Source organism: Chlorocebus sabaeus, chromosome 18 (assembly GCF_047675955.1).
Source record: "Chlorocebus sabaeus isolate Y175 chromosome 18, mChlSab1.0.hap1, whole genome shotgun sequence".
Taxonomy (NCBI): Eukaryota; Metazoa; Chordata; class Mammalia; order Primates; family Cercopithecidae; genus Chlorocebus; species Chlorocebus sabaeus.
In genome coordinates this window covers 68,475,997-68,494,697 of record NC_132921.1, presented here as the reverse complement: position 1 = coordinate 68,494,697, position 18,701 = coordinate 68,475,997, and the positions used below count along the sequence as shown (strand labels likewise).

At 47.4% G+C, this 18,701-nt stretch overlaps 1 protein-coding gene across 2 annotated transcripts in view; it reads left to right on the top strand.

Moving 5' to 3' along the window:
* Window positions 1-14,297, top strand: part of LAMA1 (laminin subunit alpha 1) — a 166,206-nt gene extending 151,909 nt beyond the window's left edge. For both annotated transcript variants that reach the window (XM_007974613.3, XM_007974614.3), the window contains 7 exons: window positions 1,085-1,197; window positions 5,243-5,432; window positions 6,896-7,054; window positions 7,599-7,752; window positions 8,848-8,981; window positions 12,789-13,011; window positions 13,946-14,297. In XM_007974613.3, the coding sequence (XP_007972804.3) occupies window positions 1,085-1,197; window positions 5,243-5,432; window positions 6,896-7,054; window positions 7,599-7,752; window positions 8,848-8,981; window positions 12,789-13,011; window positions 13,946-14,106 (1,134 nt within the window). In that variant the 3' untranslated portion in view covers window positions 14,107-14,297. The remainder of the gene's footprint in view (window positions 1-1,084; window positions 1,198-5,242; window positions 5,433-6,895; window positions 7,055-7,598; window positions 7,753-8,847; window positions 8,982-12,788; window positions 13,012-13,945) is intronic.
* Window positions 14,298-18,701: the final 4,404 nt, after the last annotated feature.

Genomic DNA, 18,701 nt, shown 5'->3' with positions numbered 1-18,701 from the left:
CTGGAGCTGGAGCTGGAGCTGGAGCTGTGCTAAAAATCAGAGCGGGGACAGGGTGGGAAAGCGTGCCCCATGCAACTCAGATGACACGGCCCAATTCATAGATTGTTGGCCCCAACACCCCGGCCACACATCAGGCTGATGTAGAATATGCTTTTGGCAGAGCTTCTGTAAGGACTCATTATCAATTTACATTTAGCTGGGAAAGCATGAAAATAAGTACTTCATGTAAAGCCATCGTGCACATATTTGTTGCTTTAAAAAAAAAAAAAAAGATTCAATTCATTTAGGAAAAGCCAGTTCTGGCCAAATAGTTTGAATGGCAGCCATTGTTATTTTTCATTTTCTCCCCCTTCTGCTCGCTGTTGCCCTGGTGTAAAGTGTGCGTTCTAATAATTTAGAAGATGGCAGAAGCATTTGAGAACAGGACCTTCTGAGCAGGGCCAGGCTTTGAGTTCAGGGCAGTTTTCTTGGCAGCATCTGTCTAGACTGAGCCAGAAAACAGCAGCTGGGACCCCCGTGACTTGGGCAGTGTCAGGGCAGCCCGTGGATGGTTGCAGGGGGGTTCAGGGTCCCTTCCCACCTGGCTCCTCTTGTCTGCACCTTGCCCTGTCATTGTGGACCTAGGTTCACAGGTTCACACTCTGAGGCCCTGCAAAGCACGTCACCTGTGGGCACCTCCAGTTTTCCGGTGCTGGACCGCAGCTGATCTCGGTGGCTGCATCCTCAGGGCCATTCCCAGAGCCTCAGGTCATGGCAGGGGCCTAGGAAGACAGCAAGGCCTTTGCCCCTTAAGCCTGATAAAAATTTGTAGGAGAGACTTCAGTGTCCTTATGAACTTCAGTGTCCATATGAAGTTGAGTGGGATTAAGGTGAAAGACAGAAGCTCTAAGTGCCTTCTTCAGGGAGATGAAGGGCTGGCAAGTGCATCATTTAAACCGAAGATGGAGTGAGCACCAACAAGCATTGGTGGTTGCTGCTGTTCTGATGGGATTGCTTCGGAGATGGCTCTTCATGGCGGAACACGCGTGGGTCAGTGGGGTTTGGGCTGCGGTGGCGGCTGAGTGTTCCTGTGTGTCTCTTACAGGAACAGTGTGTGGTGGATGCAACTCTGGAGTACGTTCCCGGAGCCCACCAGTTTGGTCTCTCACAAAACAGCCATTTCCTGTTGCCTTTTAACCAGTCGGCTGTCAGAAAGAGGTAGGTATCTTTCTAACGTCCTTACGCGGCGTCTCATTGCTGGATGGACGGGGTGTTCTCCAGCCACAGAGTCTCTTCCAAAAGAAGCTGCTTCTATTTGATGATGAAGTGCTTGACTTGCAACCAAATGGCAAAGAGAAGGCAAAGAGATAGGAATTCGGCGTTGGTGCAAATCACAACGCTTTCATGGTGGTTCACTGGGGAGTCTGTGGTTTCTGCCTTTCCCCTTCTGGAGGGTGGCTGGTTTCCCCTCTCTGTGTGCACGTAAGTTAAGCGTGTGGGCATCTAAATCAAGTCTGGATGTATTACTGTTTGGACTTTCAACCCCATTCCACTTTACACATTCCCTAGTCTGATGTCTTTGTCTACCCAAACTCTTACACTGTGGTGGGCAAAGTCCCGGGTGCCACACCCACCCCTCTCTGCACCTTCTGGCCCTCATACCTGCCTGTGCCTGGGACCCTTCTGCAAGGGAAGAGCTCAAGGCCCGGAGCTTGGGGCTCCTGGACTCCACGTTGCTCCTCTCTCCTCCTGCGGTCCTCCAGCTTACCTGCCAGGCTTGCCTGCAGACTCTGCCATGCCCTGCCTGTTTTGTCGTCATTGGCTGTGAGTGCCACCCTGTCATACCCCTTAGACCTGGGCTCCTGTCTGTCTTCTGCAGCTCCTGCCATCACTCTCTGTGAATTCAGCTTCTGCCTAACACCTGACCTTTCCGTGCTCAAACTGTGATCTGTGGAAGGTCTTTCCCTGCTCCCTCCTCAGCCAGCCTCTCCCATCGCCATACCCTTGACTTCTTCACAGGTATCCATCCCTCTCACAGTCTCGACTTTAAAAGCCTCCTATTAGACAACCCCTTTCTTCTCGTCTGCACTCTGTGCCTCCCCACTCCTGCAGTTTGTCAGTTGCCTGGAGACCTCTAAGCCGCTAACCCTAATGCCCTCCCACCACCATCTCCCCTCTTCTCTAGCCCCACATCACAATTCATCCTCCAGGTAGGTTCCAGGCCGGTGTTACAGGTGTTCCTCTGCAAACTCCCTTACCCCTTTGTCTCTCCCACTCCTGCAAACCCAGGTAAAAGCCGACATTCCACCTTCTTTTTGCTGGAACCCACACTGGAGACCAGGCTGAGGAGATGGACGTTTCCTTCCCAGCTGGTTTGAGCTGCATATCATAGCCGTCAATCTCAGATGGAGCCTCCAGACAACACGGAGAACCAGTGCATTGCTCTAATATGCTTATGCTTTTTATTCTCCATGACGACTTGCTCATAGCTGCTCTCAGCTCAGAGCCCTGTGCACCACAGTCTTTCTTCACACCCCAGCTGATGACTTGCCTCATTGAGAAGAAAGAGATCCTTCATCTGTCCACCACCAAAAAGACCAGCCCCTGCTTTTATTCCTGACCCTCGATCTTTTCTTCTACTACCACAGATGAAGGGTCTTTATTCCTAGCAAAGCCCACCCAGCCAGCCCCAGCTTGTCCTCTGGATCCCACTCGCCCTCTCCTTCCTAGGACATGCACAGCAGCCACACCTCACTCCTCAGTGCACACTCCCATCAGCACAGAGATGGCGCCATCACCCCATCGTCAGCAGCGACAGCAAGAGCAGCAAACGCTAGTGCTGGAGGTTGACGCAGAGATTTTACACAGATGATCTAATTTACTCCTCATAATTCTCCTGTGAGGAAAGTGTTGTTATTATCTCCATTTTACGTATAAGGAGATTGAGGTATAGGGAGCCTGAGACATCTGCTCAAAGTCACACAGCTGGTAAATGGTAGAGCTGGGATTCAAACCCAGGCCTTGTGGCTTCAGAGTCTGTGCCTATACAGTAGTTTCCCCTTCTCCTTGGGGGATACGTTCCAGGACCCCCAGTGGTGGCCTGAAACCTCGGCTAGTACCTAAACGTCATGTACACTGTGTTTTCCTATGTATGCATATCTATGATAAAGTGGAATTATAAATTGGGCACAGGAAGAGATTAACAGTAACTAATAATAAAATAGAAGAATTATAACAGTATGCCAGCATCACTCCTCTTGTGCCTTGAGGACATTATTGAGTAAAATCAGGGTGACCTGAACACAAGCCCCGCTGTACTGCCACAGTCGGTCTGCGAACCTAGACAGCTATAAAGTGACCAACGGGCACATGGCTCATATGGTGTGGAACCGCTGGACACAGACGGGATTCACTTCCTGGGCAGGACCGAGTGGGATGGCGTGTGATCTCATCACGCTACTCAGAGTGATACCCCATTTAAAACTTACGCATTGTTTATTTCCAGAACTTCCCATTTAATATTTTCAGACCTCAGTTGACTGCAGGTAACTGAAACCTTAAAAAGTGAAACCTTGGAAGGCAAAATCGCGAATAAGAAGGGACTGCTGTAACCTCTGTGCTCCACTCCCTCTCTCACTTTGACTTCTAAAGCAGAACCCCCGGGAGACGCCAAGTCCCCCTCCACACACACATGCGCAGTACCTGACTCTGTTTCCCACAAGGCGCTCGAAAGAGCTGCCCTTTCCTCAGGGACTGTTTCCTCGTTTAACCATCCGGTCAGCCTCCCGCACACCCGCAGCTGCTCTTGAGAGAATTACTCGAGACCACCATGAGCTACATGGTGCGGGCCCCCTGCCCTGGGCTCTCAGCAGCCCGTGGACTTCCTTGGCTGTCACAGCCGCACACTCTCCTGGTTCCCTGCTCTCTCTCGGCCTTCCTTCCTCAGTCTCCCAGCTGAGAGGCTGAGCGTGCTGGTCCCTTCCACACGCTCTCCCAGGATGGCCTTCTGTGTTCCGATCACCTTAAAATGCCACCTAGATACGGCAGCACCTACCCGTGTAGCTCTGGCCTCCACTTAGAACTCAGGGTTTGTGGGCCCACTGGCCACTCGAGATCTCCGTGTGGACTCGGACAGGTTCCAGGGTCACTGGACATCTCTGTGTGGACTGGGACAGGTTCCAGGGTCACTGGACATCTCTGTGTGGACTGGGACAGGTTCCAGGGTCACTGGACATCTCTGTGTGAACTGGGACAGGTTCCTCAGCCACTCAGCATCTCTATTGGACTGGAACAGGCTCGTGGGCCTCATCACCCCGAATGGAATTCACAGGCTTCCTCAGTCCTGCTCTCCTGCTCTTTGCCGTTGCCGCGGGCACGATCACCATTCACCTGGTTGCCCAAGGCCCAAGCCTAGAGGCTATTTTTTATTTCACTTGTTCTCACTCTCCAAATCCAGTCCATTGGCACATCCTCTTGCTTCTTCCTCCAGAACGTTTCCTGAATCTGTTGAGTCCCCGCCGCCACCCTGGTCTGAGCCACCCACCGCTCCCTGTTGGCTGCCGTAACAGCTGCCTGATGGGGCCCGCTTCACCCCGACCCCTGACCCGTTCTAAAGGGATTCTCAGTCACTCCCCCTTTCAGAGCCCTCCTGTGACTTCCCACTGTGCTGAAAATCCAAACACTCTCAAAGCCCCTCCTCCCTATGATGGAGCCACATCCGCCCTCGTCCTGTCCCTGGGTGCTCCCATGGCACTGTGGTCCCTCTGACAGGGCCACCCCGGCGTAGCCTTCCTGCACACCTGCAGTGGCTCTGGTTCCCCCGCGGCCTCAGGTGGGCTTCCTGCTGCCCACTGTCATCAAGCCCCTCACTTTGCAGGGGCTTCCCCTTTCTGTCACCCAGAGCTCCAGAGCTCGGCTGAAATACCAGCTTTGCAGAGTTACCCGCGTTGACTACTTAAGGTAGCCACCGGTTGGCCTCTACAGGACCCGCTTTAACTCTCTGCTGTGTTTCTGTATTAGCTTCATGAGCAAAGGGATCTGATCTTCCTCTTTGTTCACGGCTTTATCCTTATCCTAAAACAGTCTGGCGGACAGAGGTAGGCAGTTAAATGAATGGATGTGTAAATGGATGAAGGAATGAATTCCCCTCTTAATTGAGATGTTCAGTGTAAACGCTGAAACAATTGTGGAGTCCTCTCTCTGAGGTTTTAAAAATGAAAAGTTAAAGTTTCCTTTCTCAACGCTGAGCGCTTGTTTTTTCCAGGCTCTCGGTTGAGCTAAGTATCCGCACGTTCGCCTCCAGCGGCCTGATTTACTACATGGCTCATCAGAACCAAGCAGACTACGCCGTGCTCCAGCTGCACGGGGGCCGCCTCCACTTCATGTTTGACCTTGGCAAAGGCAGAACAAAGGTCTCTCACCCTGCACTGCTCAGCGATGGCAAGTGGCACACGGTACGGTCTCAGGAAGCTTGTGCTGGCTGCTTCTGAGTTTTGTTCCATGTATCACTGGGGTTCACTCCATTTTTCAAAGGCACATTATCCCCGTTCATCTCTATCTTGCCGTGTGTGTCTGGTATCTCCCCCAGAGACTGCAAGTCTTGAAGGCAGGGATCTTTTCTGCTTCTGAAATACCCCCAGGGCCTTGCTTAGTACCTGACATGAAATAGACACTCAGCAAACATTGGCGGGATGAACAAAAGGTACTAGACATGTTCTCAACTTGGCAAGGAGTATGTAAAGCCTAGCCTCCCCTCATGGCATTTGCTTTCTGACAACCAGGACTCTGGAGCACTTTCTGGTGTGCAGCAGGGTCTACCTGTGCCTGTAATCGGCCAGCTGGGTGGTTCTTGTCCACTGCCCAGGAAAGCAAATGCACTAAGAATGGCAGGTTTTGCAGCAAAGAAAGAGTTTCATTATTGCAGATGCAACTTGCCAGGAGATAATTATCAAAGCTGCCTCCCCAAGAATTCAAAGACTAGGGTTAAACCTTGTGCAAACGAGGATAGTTTGGCAGCCGGGGAATATGGAATGGCAAATGCTGATTGATTGGATGGGGGAAGAAATCATAGGGGGTGGAAGTTGTCTTCTTGTGCTGAGTCAGTTTCTGGGTAGGGGTTACTGCTCTGGGTGGCGCCAGTTGGTTCATACTGAATGCAAAGTCTGAAAAATATCTCAAATGCCAGTCTTAGGTTTTACAATAGCAATGTTATCTGTGGGGCAATTGGGGAAGTTATAAAGTTTGTGACTATTGGCTATGTGATTCCTAAGTAATAAGTAGTTTAAAAAGGCAAATTATAAAACAATGACTGGTTAGGGTTTAACGATGCCTACATCTTAGCAGAAGAAACAATGGCTGGTTAGAGTTTATGCCTGTATCTTAGCAGAATTCAGATCTCTATCACAATTCCAACCTTGTGGCATTTCCTTAATTTTACAGAGGTGATTTTGGTCCCTGAGCAAGGAGGGAATCAGTTTTAGGGAGGGACCGTTACCATCTTTGTTTTAAACTATCCACTAAATTCCTCCCATTTCCGGAAGGCACTGTTATCATCTTTGTTTTAAACTGTCAGCTAAATTCCTCCCATAGCTAGGTTGAATTAGCAAAGACAGCTTATGAGGTCAGAAGCAAGATAGAGTCAGTTATGTCAGATTCCTTTTACTGTCATCATTTTTCTATGTCAGATTTCTTTCACTGTTAACAGTTTTTGCAAAGGCAGTTTCATACCTGCCTCCTTTCTTCTGCCAGGCTCAGCCGCTTTTCATCACCAACTGTCTAAAAATTTGAACCACCCTTTAGCATTGCATTCAGGTTGTTACAGCTCTCAGAAACAGATGTTGCATCTGTTAAAGTTGATACATCCGTTAAAGTTTTCTCAGGTTCCTTAAAAATTATGCATGTTTTCACTTCGCTGTAGGTCAAGACAGACTATGTTAAAAGAAAAGGATTCATAACGGTTGACAGCCAAGAGTCCCCCATGGTGACCGTAGTGGGAGACGGAACCACGCTGGATGTGGAGGGTTTGTTCTACCTAGGAGGCCTGCCCTCCCAGTACCGGGCCAGGAAAATTGGAAATGTAAGCAGCATTTTCTGTACTGACATTTTACCTTTGTTGTGGTTGTGCTTATTCTGTAGAAGAGCATAGCTCTCGGCATCTTTATGTATAAATTACCTTGTTTCAACCTGGGGCTTGTAAAGAAGTTGACTTTGCAGGCATGTCCACAGATCATGTGCCAGTGCCGCCCCTCAGAACCCGATCAGTCTTTCCAGCCTCTTAGTTAATGAACATCTCCCTTTCCGCAGCCACATGGCCACAGCACAATTCAGGGAAGCCCAGCAAACGCGTATTCGCACATTAGTAAACTCAGCATTTTTTGATTTCCACGATATTTCACTAAAATAATAGAAAACACTTCCACGGCATTATTAGCAACGATACTCAAATGGTAGCTCTAACTTAGACATTCATGTGAAGTATTGTGGCAATTAAAGTTTTTTTTAAAAAAGATAACATTTTAATGTATTTTATTGAGACCAATCTGATGAAGTGGAAGGAAAATGTGTCCAGGCCCTTCTCGTTAGAATCACCACCGTCTACTCTTGCATGTCATTTGCCTTAGATCACCCACAGCATCCCTGCCTGCATTGGGGATGTGACAGTTAACAGCAAACAGCTGGACAAGGACAGCCCGGTGTCCACCTTCACGGTGAACAGGTGCTACGCAGTGGCCCAGGAGGGAACGTTCTTTGATGGAAGTGGATACGCAGCTCTGGGTATGTGTTAGCAACACTCTCGAAAGCAGTCCCTGGCGGAGCCTGGACTCTAAAGCAATGTGGATCTGAGAGTATGAGACAGGACCCGCTGGACAAGGCTACAGGAAAACCACATTGAGTTCAGTATTCCAGTTGATTCCTAATTTCTTGGCGTAAAAAGCCTTCTCAGGTCTTGTGCTATCTGGATGGCCTGACAAAGTCTCCCGCCAGGGGCAGTGTGACTCCTGACAGAGGCCAGACACGGGGTGCTAGTTTCATCTATGCCTTCCCCAGGTTCTGTAATGCACACTCAGTGTCCAAGTTAAGAAAGGACTTTGAAGTAAAAATCAGCAGCATAAAATGTCTAGACCAGCTGGCGCCAGGGAGGCTGTGCAGAAGTTTGGGTGGGGGAGAGGGGGAAGCCAGCAGAACCTCTCTCGTTCACTCTGCGCTTCCTGTCTCCTGTTCCTGGGGCTCAGGCTCCAGCCCTGCTGGGCAGCCCCTCTGTAGCCTCAGTATGCCTCGCACCCCCCGGGTATGCTCTGGGCCTACCACCTTCTCCCCTTTTCCTTCAGCCCTGGTCATGGTAACAGCTGCCTGCTCTGGCCAATAGCCCCAGTGTGGCTGCTCAGCCTTTTTTATCACCTGAATTAAAAAATCATTCCATTCAGTCCCCACCTCTAACAAATTTAGTATGGACTCTGATACACTCAGTAAATGATGATTCCTCCAAGTACGCAGATACTAGGAAAATAAAGTGGACTATTCTTGGATGATGATAGAGGGATTCCAGGGATCAAATCCCAGCAGCCCACGGGAAAGACTGCTGCAGGGAGGACGTGTCCACAGGGTGAGGCAGGGCCACCTGCTTCTGCAGCCACAGATGAAGGAGACGCCTGGCTGTGCTCTGGCCTGGCTGGCTGCGCACATCTTCTTTAAAAGCTCCATGATGTGGAAGCTGAGACTCAGAGGGCAGGAGTGACCTGCTGGTGGGGATGGAGCTGGATCCAAAGGAAGAGCTAGAGCCAGGTCCCCCGACCCTTAGCCAGGAGCCCAAATGCTCAACCTGGGCCTGGCAGCGCTCACCCTGACTTGGGCCGTCCTTGTGTGTTACAGTCAAAGAGGGCTACAAAGTCCAGACAGATGTGAACATCACACTGGAGTTTCGAACCTCCTCGCAGAATGGCGTCCTCCTGGGGATCAGCACTGCCAAAGTGGATGCCATTGGACTAGAGCTTGTGGACGGCAAGGTGGGTGCTTCCTCTCCATGGGGTCTTCCTCCCCCCAGTGTCAGAGACAGAGCAATTGAGAAACAGCAGATTCAAATTCACAACTGTCTATTTTTATGGAGTCAAACAATGGTCCCATTACTATTTAAAAAACAGATATGGCTACAAAAAAAAACTTTTTTGTTTATTTTTTAAAAGCTTTTCAAAAATAACTTTTTATATGTTTGAAAGTAAGCTTTCAGCAAAATTACAACTATAATACAAAGAACTTTTTTTCCTGAACCATCTGAGAATAAGCTGCTGACCTGATGCCCTATCCCTTCTAATAATTTTTTTTAACTTCTTATTTGGAAATGATTACAGATTCATAGGAAGTTGCAATGAAATGTACAGGGAGGGCTCCATGCACCCTTTGCCCAGGCCCAGGTTTCCCAGTGGTAGCATTATGCATTTTTTTTGAGACGGAGTTTTGCTCTTGTCGCCCAGGCTAGAGTACAATGATGCAATCTCAGCTCACTGCAACCTCTGCCTTCCAGGTTCAAGTGTACAATGATGCAATCTCAGCTCACTGCAACCTCTGCCTTCCAGGTTCAAGTGATTCTCCTGCCTCAGCCTCCTGAGTAACTGGGATTACAGGCATGCACCACCATGCCAGGTTAATTTTTGTATTTTTTAGTAGAGACCAGGTTTCACCATGTTGGTCAGGCTGGTCTCGAACTCCTGACCTCGTGATCTGCCTGCCTCGCCTCCCGAAGTGCTGAGATTACAGACATTATGCATTTTTCTAGCACAATCAAGATACTTAATTGTATCAATACCAAAAGGCTCCCCCTTAATACCCCATCATGGCCATACCCAACTCCTGTAGCCCTAATCCTAGGCAACTGCTAATCTGTTTGCTGTCCCTCTAATTTCTGTTTCACCAGCGTTATATCAATGAAGTGACGCAGTAGGTATCCTTTTGAGATCAGCTTTTCACACTTAGCCTGACCTCAGGAGGTACATCTGGATGGTTGTGTATATCAGCAGTCCGTTCCCTTTTGTGGTGGAGTATTACTCCATGGGATAGGTGTACCATGCTCTAATTTTTTTTAATGTAAAACACGTCATTTTTTTCTGTGACTATCTGCTCTTGCTTTTCAGCTTCTCATGTCCCTCTCCTGCTGGCAACAAAATGAAGTCAACAATTTGCAGCACTCATCCTTTAGTCTCGTGCTTGGAAACCGCCTCCTTCGCAGTTTCTCCCAGTTCTCACTTTCCTTCGTCTCCCCTTTGGGGCTGTCTGGGCACAGGCAGGATGCAGGGCAGGGAGTCTCGATGACCCTTTTCCTTTCTGTGGGCGCTCTCGTGGACAGCAGCTGAGCCACAGCTCAGTCTCCTGGGCTTCAGGGCAGCCTCTTACAGTGAGTGGTCCTGAGTCTCAGCATTGCCCCTGCATGGGGGCTGCTCCTGGGGAGTTTGGCCAGTGTCCCTTTCAGCTCAGGCCTCTTATCCTGGTTGTCACGGGCAGTGCCACCTCTTCATCTTCCCCCTTCCCTGTGGGGTCATGTGCAAACTAGGGGATTTCTGTCAAGCCACACAGAGGCCGTGGGGAATCAGGGATGGTGTCTCTCTGGTCCTCTGTCTACGTTTTACCAGCATTTCTGCAGCACTGTGGTCAGTGCTTGTTGTTGTGGGAGTAAGAGGCCTGAATTTTCCAACACTAGTGCCTCTTGGAAGGCAAGGAACAAGTCTCCATGTTCTAGATTCCCTGGGACTCAGTGGTTGTTTCTAGTATTTCCCTACTTACTCCCTGCTGGGTTTTGACCCCCGCCATGGTATCCTAGAGTGGGGGTGGGGAGGATCTGAAAGGTCATGTCTGACCTTTTGCCCTTCACCTCTTTTCCAATTCATGTCAAAACAGAACTAACTTGATGTCATATTGCTGCCTCTCTACACTGACTTACAGCCAACTTTTTCCCTCATCTATACTTTAAAAACTTTTGTATCTATTTGCATGTTTTTATGTGATATCTAAAAAATGTTATCAGGGGCCAGGTACGGTGGCTTAGGCCTGTAATCCCAAAACTTTGGGAGGCTGAAGCAGGAGGACCGCTTGAGCCCAGGAGTTTGCGACTAGCCTGGGCAATGTAGCAAGACCCCCATCTCTATTTTTGAAAAATATTTTACTTAGATAAATAAAAAATTAAAAATGCAATCAGAAGTGCAATTGCTGCAAACAATATAATTTTCTGTTGTATTATACATTTTACCTCATTGGACTATTATTTATAGTTCTTTTTTAACATTTTTAGTTGTTGCCTAAGGGTTTATGACCTATATCTTTAATTGTCACAGTCCACTTTGAAATAATACTGAGCAGCTTCATATATAGCATAACAATCTTCAAAAAGTACATTTGAAATCTTCCCTCCTGTCTTAGTCTGCTTGGGGTACCAGAACAAATAACTACAGACTGTGTGGCTTAAACAATGAAAATTTATTTTCTTGCCATTCTAGAGACTAGAAGTCCAAGATCAATGTGTTGGTAAGGTTCTTTATTCGGAGGCCTCTCTCTTTGACTCACAGATGCCTCGTTCTCCCTGTGTTCTCACGTGGTCTTCCCTCTGTGCGTGTTTGTGTCCTACTCTCTTCTTGTAAAGACACAGTCAGATTGGATGAGGGCCACCCTGGTGACTCATCTTTACTTAGTTACCTCTAAAAGCTCCATCTTCAAATACAATCACATTCTGAGGGTCTAGGGGTTAGGACTTCAGCATATGAATTTTGGAGGGGGCGGTCTTCAGCCCATAACACCTCCTATCTTTTGCAAAGCTGAGCTCTCTTTACTCGCTGTGGGAGAGCATCTACAGTTCATCAGAAGAGAGTTAGTAAATATTTGCCCATAGGTGCTATCAATAGGTAAGACCGGTCCAGGTGCAGTGGCTCATGCCTGTAATCCTGGCACTTTGGGAGGTCGAGGCCGGCAGATCACCTGAGGTCAGGAATTTGAGACCAGCCTGGCCAACATGGTGAAACCTGTCTACTAAAAATACAAAAATTAGCAGGGCGTGGTGGCGGGCGCCTGTAATCCCAGCTATGCGGGAGGCTGAGGCAAAAGAATCACTTGAACCTGGGAGGTGGAGTTTGCAGTGAGTCAAGACCATGCCCACGGCACTCCAGCCTGGACAACAAGACTGAAACTCCATCTCAAAAAAAACAAAAAAAGTATGACCAGCACCTCCAATAAGGCTATTAACTCCTAAAATGTCCTACAAATGAGGCCCGCATTTAAGGATGCAATGTGCTCAGACTTGTGGTCATGAAGGTGGCCATTTGCCCTTTCTGGAATTTGGGGAATAGTATAACATCTGAAATTTTTTTTTTTTTTTTTTTGGAGACGGAGTTTCGCTCTTGTTGCCCAGGCTGGAGTGCAATGGCATGATATTGGCTCACTGCAACCTCCACCTACCAGGTTCAAGCAATTTTCCTGCCTCAGCCTCCCGAGTTGCTAGGATTACAGGCATGTGCCACCACACCTGGCTAATTTTTTTTGTATTTTTAGCAGAGACAGGGTTTCTCCATGTTGCTCACACTGGTCTTGAACTCCTGACCCCAGGTGATCCACCCGCCTTGGGCTCCTAAGATGCCGGGATTACAGGCGTGAGCCACCGTGCTCGGCCATCATCTGAATCCTTTAAAAGGCTCTTTTTCAAAATTATTTTCTGTTTCTTATGTTAGCTCTCCTTTTAAACATAATGCTGCAATTTTATCCACTCCAAGAGCTTATACAAATGGACTGTGTTCCTTAAATACACATAAACTCACCAAGATATTTGCTTTGTTTAGGTCTTGTTCCATGTCAACAATGGTGCTGGCAGGATAACAGCCACGTATGAGCCCAAAACCGCCACTGCGCTCTGTGATGGAAAATGGCACACGCTTCAAGCTAACAAAAGCAAACACCGTATCACTCTGATTGTCGATGGGAATGCAGTTGGCGCTGAAAGTCCACACACCCGGTCTACCTCGGTGGACACCAACAATCCCATTTATGTTGGTGGCTATCCTGGTATGTATGGGCACCTGCTCTTCCACTCAAAAGGGGCACTGTTCCTGGAGGAAGTCTTGGTTCAGGTGGATGTAGAATAGGGATTGAGAGAGGCACATGGTTTGGGTTGACAAATCTTTTACCATTTTAGAAAGGCCATTTCAAATACTTAAGAATTCTTGGAAAACTTAAAATAATCCACACACACAAGTTAATCATTGGGTAAGACTGTGAGAACATGATATAAAGGCAGCTGGATGACTTTACCAAAGTAAATTTCATGACTCTCAGACTTGGGAGTCATTTTAGGGCTAGGGAATCATTTTAGGAAACAAACTCGTGACTCATCTCTCTGGTCAATTTTGGATTAGAATTATGTATTTTAGATGTTCCAAGGAATCGTTGCAAATAATAAAATAAACACCTGTTGTATGACTTAAGTTATAACTATGCCTTAAAATTTTATATATTAAAAGTTTTTGGCCAGGTGTGGTGGCTCACGCCTATAATCCCGGCACTTTGGGAGGCCAAGGTGGGTGGATCACTTGAGGTTAGAAGTTTGAGACCAGCCTGGCCAACATGGTGAAACCCTGTCTCTACTAAAAATACAAAAATAAGCTGGATGTGGTGATGGGTACCTGTAATCCCAGCTACTCAGGAGGCTGAGACAGGAGAATCACTTGAACCCAGGAGTCAGAGGTTGCAGTGAGCCGAGATCGCACCACTGCACTCCAGCCTGGGTGACAGAGCGAGACTCCGTCTCAAAAAAAAATTTTTTTTCTCTGAATTCTGCTATTCACTGACACCACATATGTGGAAAATATTCTTCTAATTTTAATAGTGAAAATTTTTAAAAACAAAATAACCCACTTGAGATTATTTCTGTTCCTTTTGTGCTATGGATCGCATTTCAACAAAATTAAGCAAGATTTGTCTTCTCTTCTTTCCTGAACAGCTGGCGTGAAGCAAAAATGCCTGAGCAGCCAGACCTCGTTCCGCGGGTGTTTGAGGAAGCTGGCTCTGATTAAGAGGCCGCAGGTGCAATCCTTTGACTTCAGCAGAGCGTTTGAACGGCACGGAGTTTTCCTTCATTCCTGTCCTGGGACGGAGTCCTGAACTTCAAGCAGAATCCGCAGTTGGAGTAATTGCTAGTATTTTGAAAAGAAGTGTTTGTGTGAATTAAGAATCTCTTCAGTTCATATTTCATTTCCAACTCAGGTTAAGTGTTTCTGGGGAGAGATGCTGTGTTTATGTTACACTAAAACCACATGTGCAACAAATACCTCCATTAAATGGTCTAAAATGTACATTGAATTCCCTGGCTCTCTTTTTTAACATGTTTTTTAAAAAAATAAAATCTTTATACACATTGAATGTTCTGTTGATTACTTGATAGTATTTTATGTTTTTCATTTTGAGCTTTTAAAAAAGTCAATACAGATGATAACAGATTAGAGTATGAAGCCTTTTATTTCTTCAAGAAAACTCTAAGCTCCAGTTTCTACAACACACAAGCAATGTTCATTGATGAATTCCAAATGAGCACACCAGTTGTTGGCCACATAACCTTTTAAGGAGGCTCCAGCAAGTCACAGGGGCAAAGGGAGCAAAGGAAGGAGCTGGACCCTCCTTGGACGTGGCCTTGTGCTATCAGGACCTCGCCTAACAGCGCATTTTGCAGGACAGAAAAAAAGAAAAGATGGCATCATTTTAAGTTAGTACTTCCTTTATTGTCAATTTTATTTTCACCACTTGGAATGAAACAGTTTGCCTTAATCAGCTACTTTTCTGGGATAATGTGTGTAATTTGAAAAGAGGGAACATTTTAAAACCATGTAAGTGTATTACTTTAATGGACCAAGCAGCTGTAGACCCAGATTTCTGAAGTTGCGTTCAGTCCCCTCCACATTCATTTTAGTTCTGCTCTGTGGCTGCAGCTCAGGTCACAGTGGCCGCTATCCATATCGTTTAGAAAAATGATCCCATTTTCCAAATGCTCACTTGAGCAGTCTCCACCTGTCTTAGCCATGACCTGCTTTTCCAACATGGAGGAGGCCAGAGTTTGTGTCTCTGAGAGATTTTGATTGGATAAACAAGGAAGGCAGCTGTGCTCCTGGTCCCCGTCCCTGCTCTGTGCCTTCCCTATGTTTTTTGAACCCTTAGGGGGATTCACACCTCTTGATGGGTATATTTGAAATTTGTAATTCTTTCCCGTTTAAATACCTGCATGAAGATGTTCCTTGGAGAAAGGCAGCTGCCAGTTGTGGACGTGCTGATGGTTCTGTAGCACCAGCCATGGGAGGAAAGCAGACTTTTCAAAGGCAGCTCCTGGGCAGCTGGGCCCAGAAGGGGCACGTGCCCGTCTCAGCAGCAGTGCACGTGCACCAAGAACCTCTGCTGTGCCGTGGGTGGCCTTTGGTTTCATGTTTCTGTGGAAACCAGCTACAATGTGAGATGAAGGCTCAGACATTCTAGATCCTGGTCTACCATGCTGGGTGAGGAAGTGACCAAAACCAGGACATAGAACACAGACTGTGGAGCTGCCTTGAGCTATGCACCCCAGCCCTGCCTCCACCCCCGCTTTAACAGAGTTAAAACGGAGCATGGGCCTTTCATGAGTACAGCTGTTCACAAGGTCTCTCCGAAGGATTCCTCAGGAAAACCCACCAGCTCCCCATTGGCCTTTCACAAGCACCGAGTTGAGTGACCTGGGTGTAGATCTGTCCCCGTGACCCTGAGCCTGCACTCCCAGGTCAGACACCAACTGTGGTTCCCACTTTGGGTTCTCACACTGATTCCTTAACTCCTCTCGCTAAGTGTGGACTCAGGTTCTTAGAGATGGTTGCCAGATAAAACACAGAACCCAGGGAAATCTGAATGTCAGATAAACACCACAGACATGTTTTTAGTGTAAGCACATGCTAAATATTGCACAGCATCCTGTGTGTTTCATTTGCTAAATCTGGCAACCCTACTTTGGAGCCTCAAGGGCATAAAAAGATGATGACACCCTTTCCCTCACTGCCAAGTGATTCCAAATAAAAGCAAATCTATGTCTTAAAGCACGTGCAACAAACTCTATTGACAATCATATTTTTCTCATGACGCCTTTACTGAGAGAGCTGATTTCTTTCCAAAGTCTAATTTTGGTGCCAAAAGTCCTTGTTTAGTCTGTCAGTTAATGTAGTACTTTTTTTTATTGTGGCAAAATATAAAAAATATAAAATTTACCATTTCAAGCCATCTTTAAGTGTACCTTTCCATGAAATTCAATACATGTGTAATGGTGTACAACCATTACCGTTTATCTCCAGAATTCTTTTCATCTTGTAAACCTACAACCCTGTACCAGTTAAACAGTAAGCCCCCATTCCTTCTTTCCCTCAGCCCCTGGCAACCACCATTCTTATTTTCTGTCTCTACAAATTTGGCCACTCTGGGTACTTCATATAAGTGACTTTTACCATAATAGCTTCAAGGTTCATCTGTGTTTAGCATGTGTCAGAATTTCCTCCCCTTTAATTCTGAATAACATCCCATTGTATGTACAGACATGTTACTTGTCCATTCATCGCTTGATGGGCACTTGGGTTGCTGCCGTCTTTTGGCTATTGTAAATAGTGCCACGATGAACACGGATGCACAAGTATCTGTTCAGAGTCCCTGCTCTCAATTCTTTGGGGTATATACCCAGAAGTGGAATTGCTGGATCATATGGTAAATCTATTTGCAATTTTTTATTTTTATTTTATTTTTTAGACAGTCTCACTCTGTCACCCAGGCTGCAGTTCAGTGGTGCGATCTTGGCTTGTGGCAACCTCCGCCTCCTAGGCTCAAGCAATTCTCCTGCCTCAGCCTCCCGAGTAGCTGGGACTACAGGCAGGTGCCACCACGCCTGCCTAACTTTTGTATTTTTAGTAGAGACAGGTTTCACCATGTTGACCAAGATGGTCTCAAACACCTGACCTCAAATGATCCACAAGTGTTGGGATTACAGGCCTGAGCCACCGCGCCTGGCCCCTATTTGTAATTTTTTGAGAAAGAACTATACTGTTTTCCGTAGCATGCGGCACTGTTTCCAAGCCTCAGTTTCTTCCTCTGTAAAAGAGATTGTGATAACAACCTCAAAAAGGTATCACAATATTTAAAAAATAGTATTAAATTCTTTTTCAGAAATAAAGAGAGCACCTGGATAAGCCGGTAGCATTGGCCACAGAGAAATTGAATCCTCAGTCACACCTGCCTTCCAAAAAGGTCCAACAACCAGATAGATTTATAGGCAAGCATTGGCAAACATGAGAAAAAAGAAGAAAACTGACCAACTCATTTAACACTGGTGGAATAACTTCGTATGAAACAAGACAAGTATAAAACAATTATAGACCAACTTTACTTATGGACTTAGATGTAAATATCTTTTATAAAATACTAATAAACATTGCTGCACGATAGCCAATAAACAGCCAGGTAAAACATTAGAGATAGATGATAAAAGGACTCATTGCATATAAAATTCTTTTAAGCACCTTTAAGGAGAAATCATGTTTAAAAGGGAGATGAACAAAGGAGAATATTTTTATCTTTCCATTTGGGTCATGTAGAGCTGTAACCAAACCATAAGCTGGAAATATGGGGCCCGGATCAATGTACGGAAAAGCAATAATAATGAAAATAATTCTTTACGTTTCTGGAGTTTCAGGGGTATGGAAAGAGTTCTCAAATTTTCACAAGTGCTCTTACATAGACCATCTCATTTCGCCACGATGATCCGGTGGAGCCGGCAGAGCAAGTGTGGGTGTAGAGCACCAGCCCCCGTATCACGTGCTAAGGATCTGACCCTGAGCTGAACAGGCATTTGCCCATCCTCACGGCGCTTACTATGCAGGGAGCGGAGTAAGTGAGATATAGATGAAGTTTTAAAAACATATCAAAACTACATGTGGGGGACAAAACACAGCAGACATCCGGTACAGATGGCTGCAGGGGCAACAGCAGCCAGGAGCCAAAGAGGACCTCAGCCCGAGCTAGGGTGCCCGGCTGTGGAAGGGGTGGTTCTTGCAGTGGGCGGAGTAGACCTGCCGCTGAGGGGCGGGGTCGTGGAGCCGGGAGAGAGCACGGTGGGGCGGGGCCAGACTGGCGGTGGGCGTGACTGTTGGTGAGGTGAGCTGGGTCAGCCTGCGGTGGAGGGGCGGGGTCCCAGAGCCGTGGGGAGGGGCAGCCCGTGGCCTGGAGCAGTGGTTGGTGACCTTTGGAGTCGCGGTTGCGCCGTTGGGCGGTTGGGCGGTTGGATGGGGTGGCCTGGGACTTGGGGGTGGGGTCAGACATATAAAGGCTACGCCCAGCGCTTTCGGAAGCAGTTTAAGTCCAGCCCTAGGCTAAGGTGAGAGCGTCTGCTGGGACAGTGTGGCTGGACCCACGCGGCAGGTGCGAGGCAGGGTCACTGCCGATGGGAGAGAAGGTGTAGAGACCTCGGGCCTTGTGGGGTGTCACCTAGAGATGCCCCAGGAGGGCTGGGGAGCCGGGGTGTTTCCAGAGAAGCCAGTTGGCATCCTGGCCGCTCTCTCCGAGTGGAAGGTAGAGGGAAATAATTGTATTCATGCAGGGTCGACTGGGCGGAGGCCGTCAAGATTGGAAGGGGCTGTGCTGTCAATGAGCGAGCGCAGGTGGCCTGGTGAAAGAATTCCCAAGTTTAATGTGCAAGATTTCTCCCA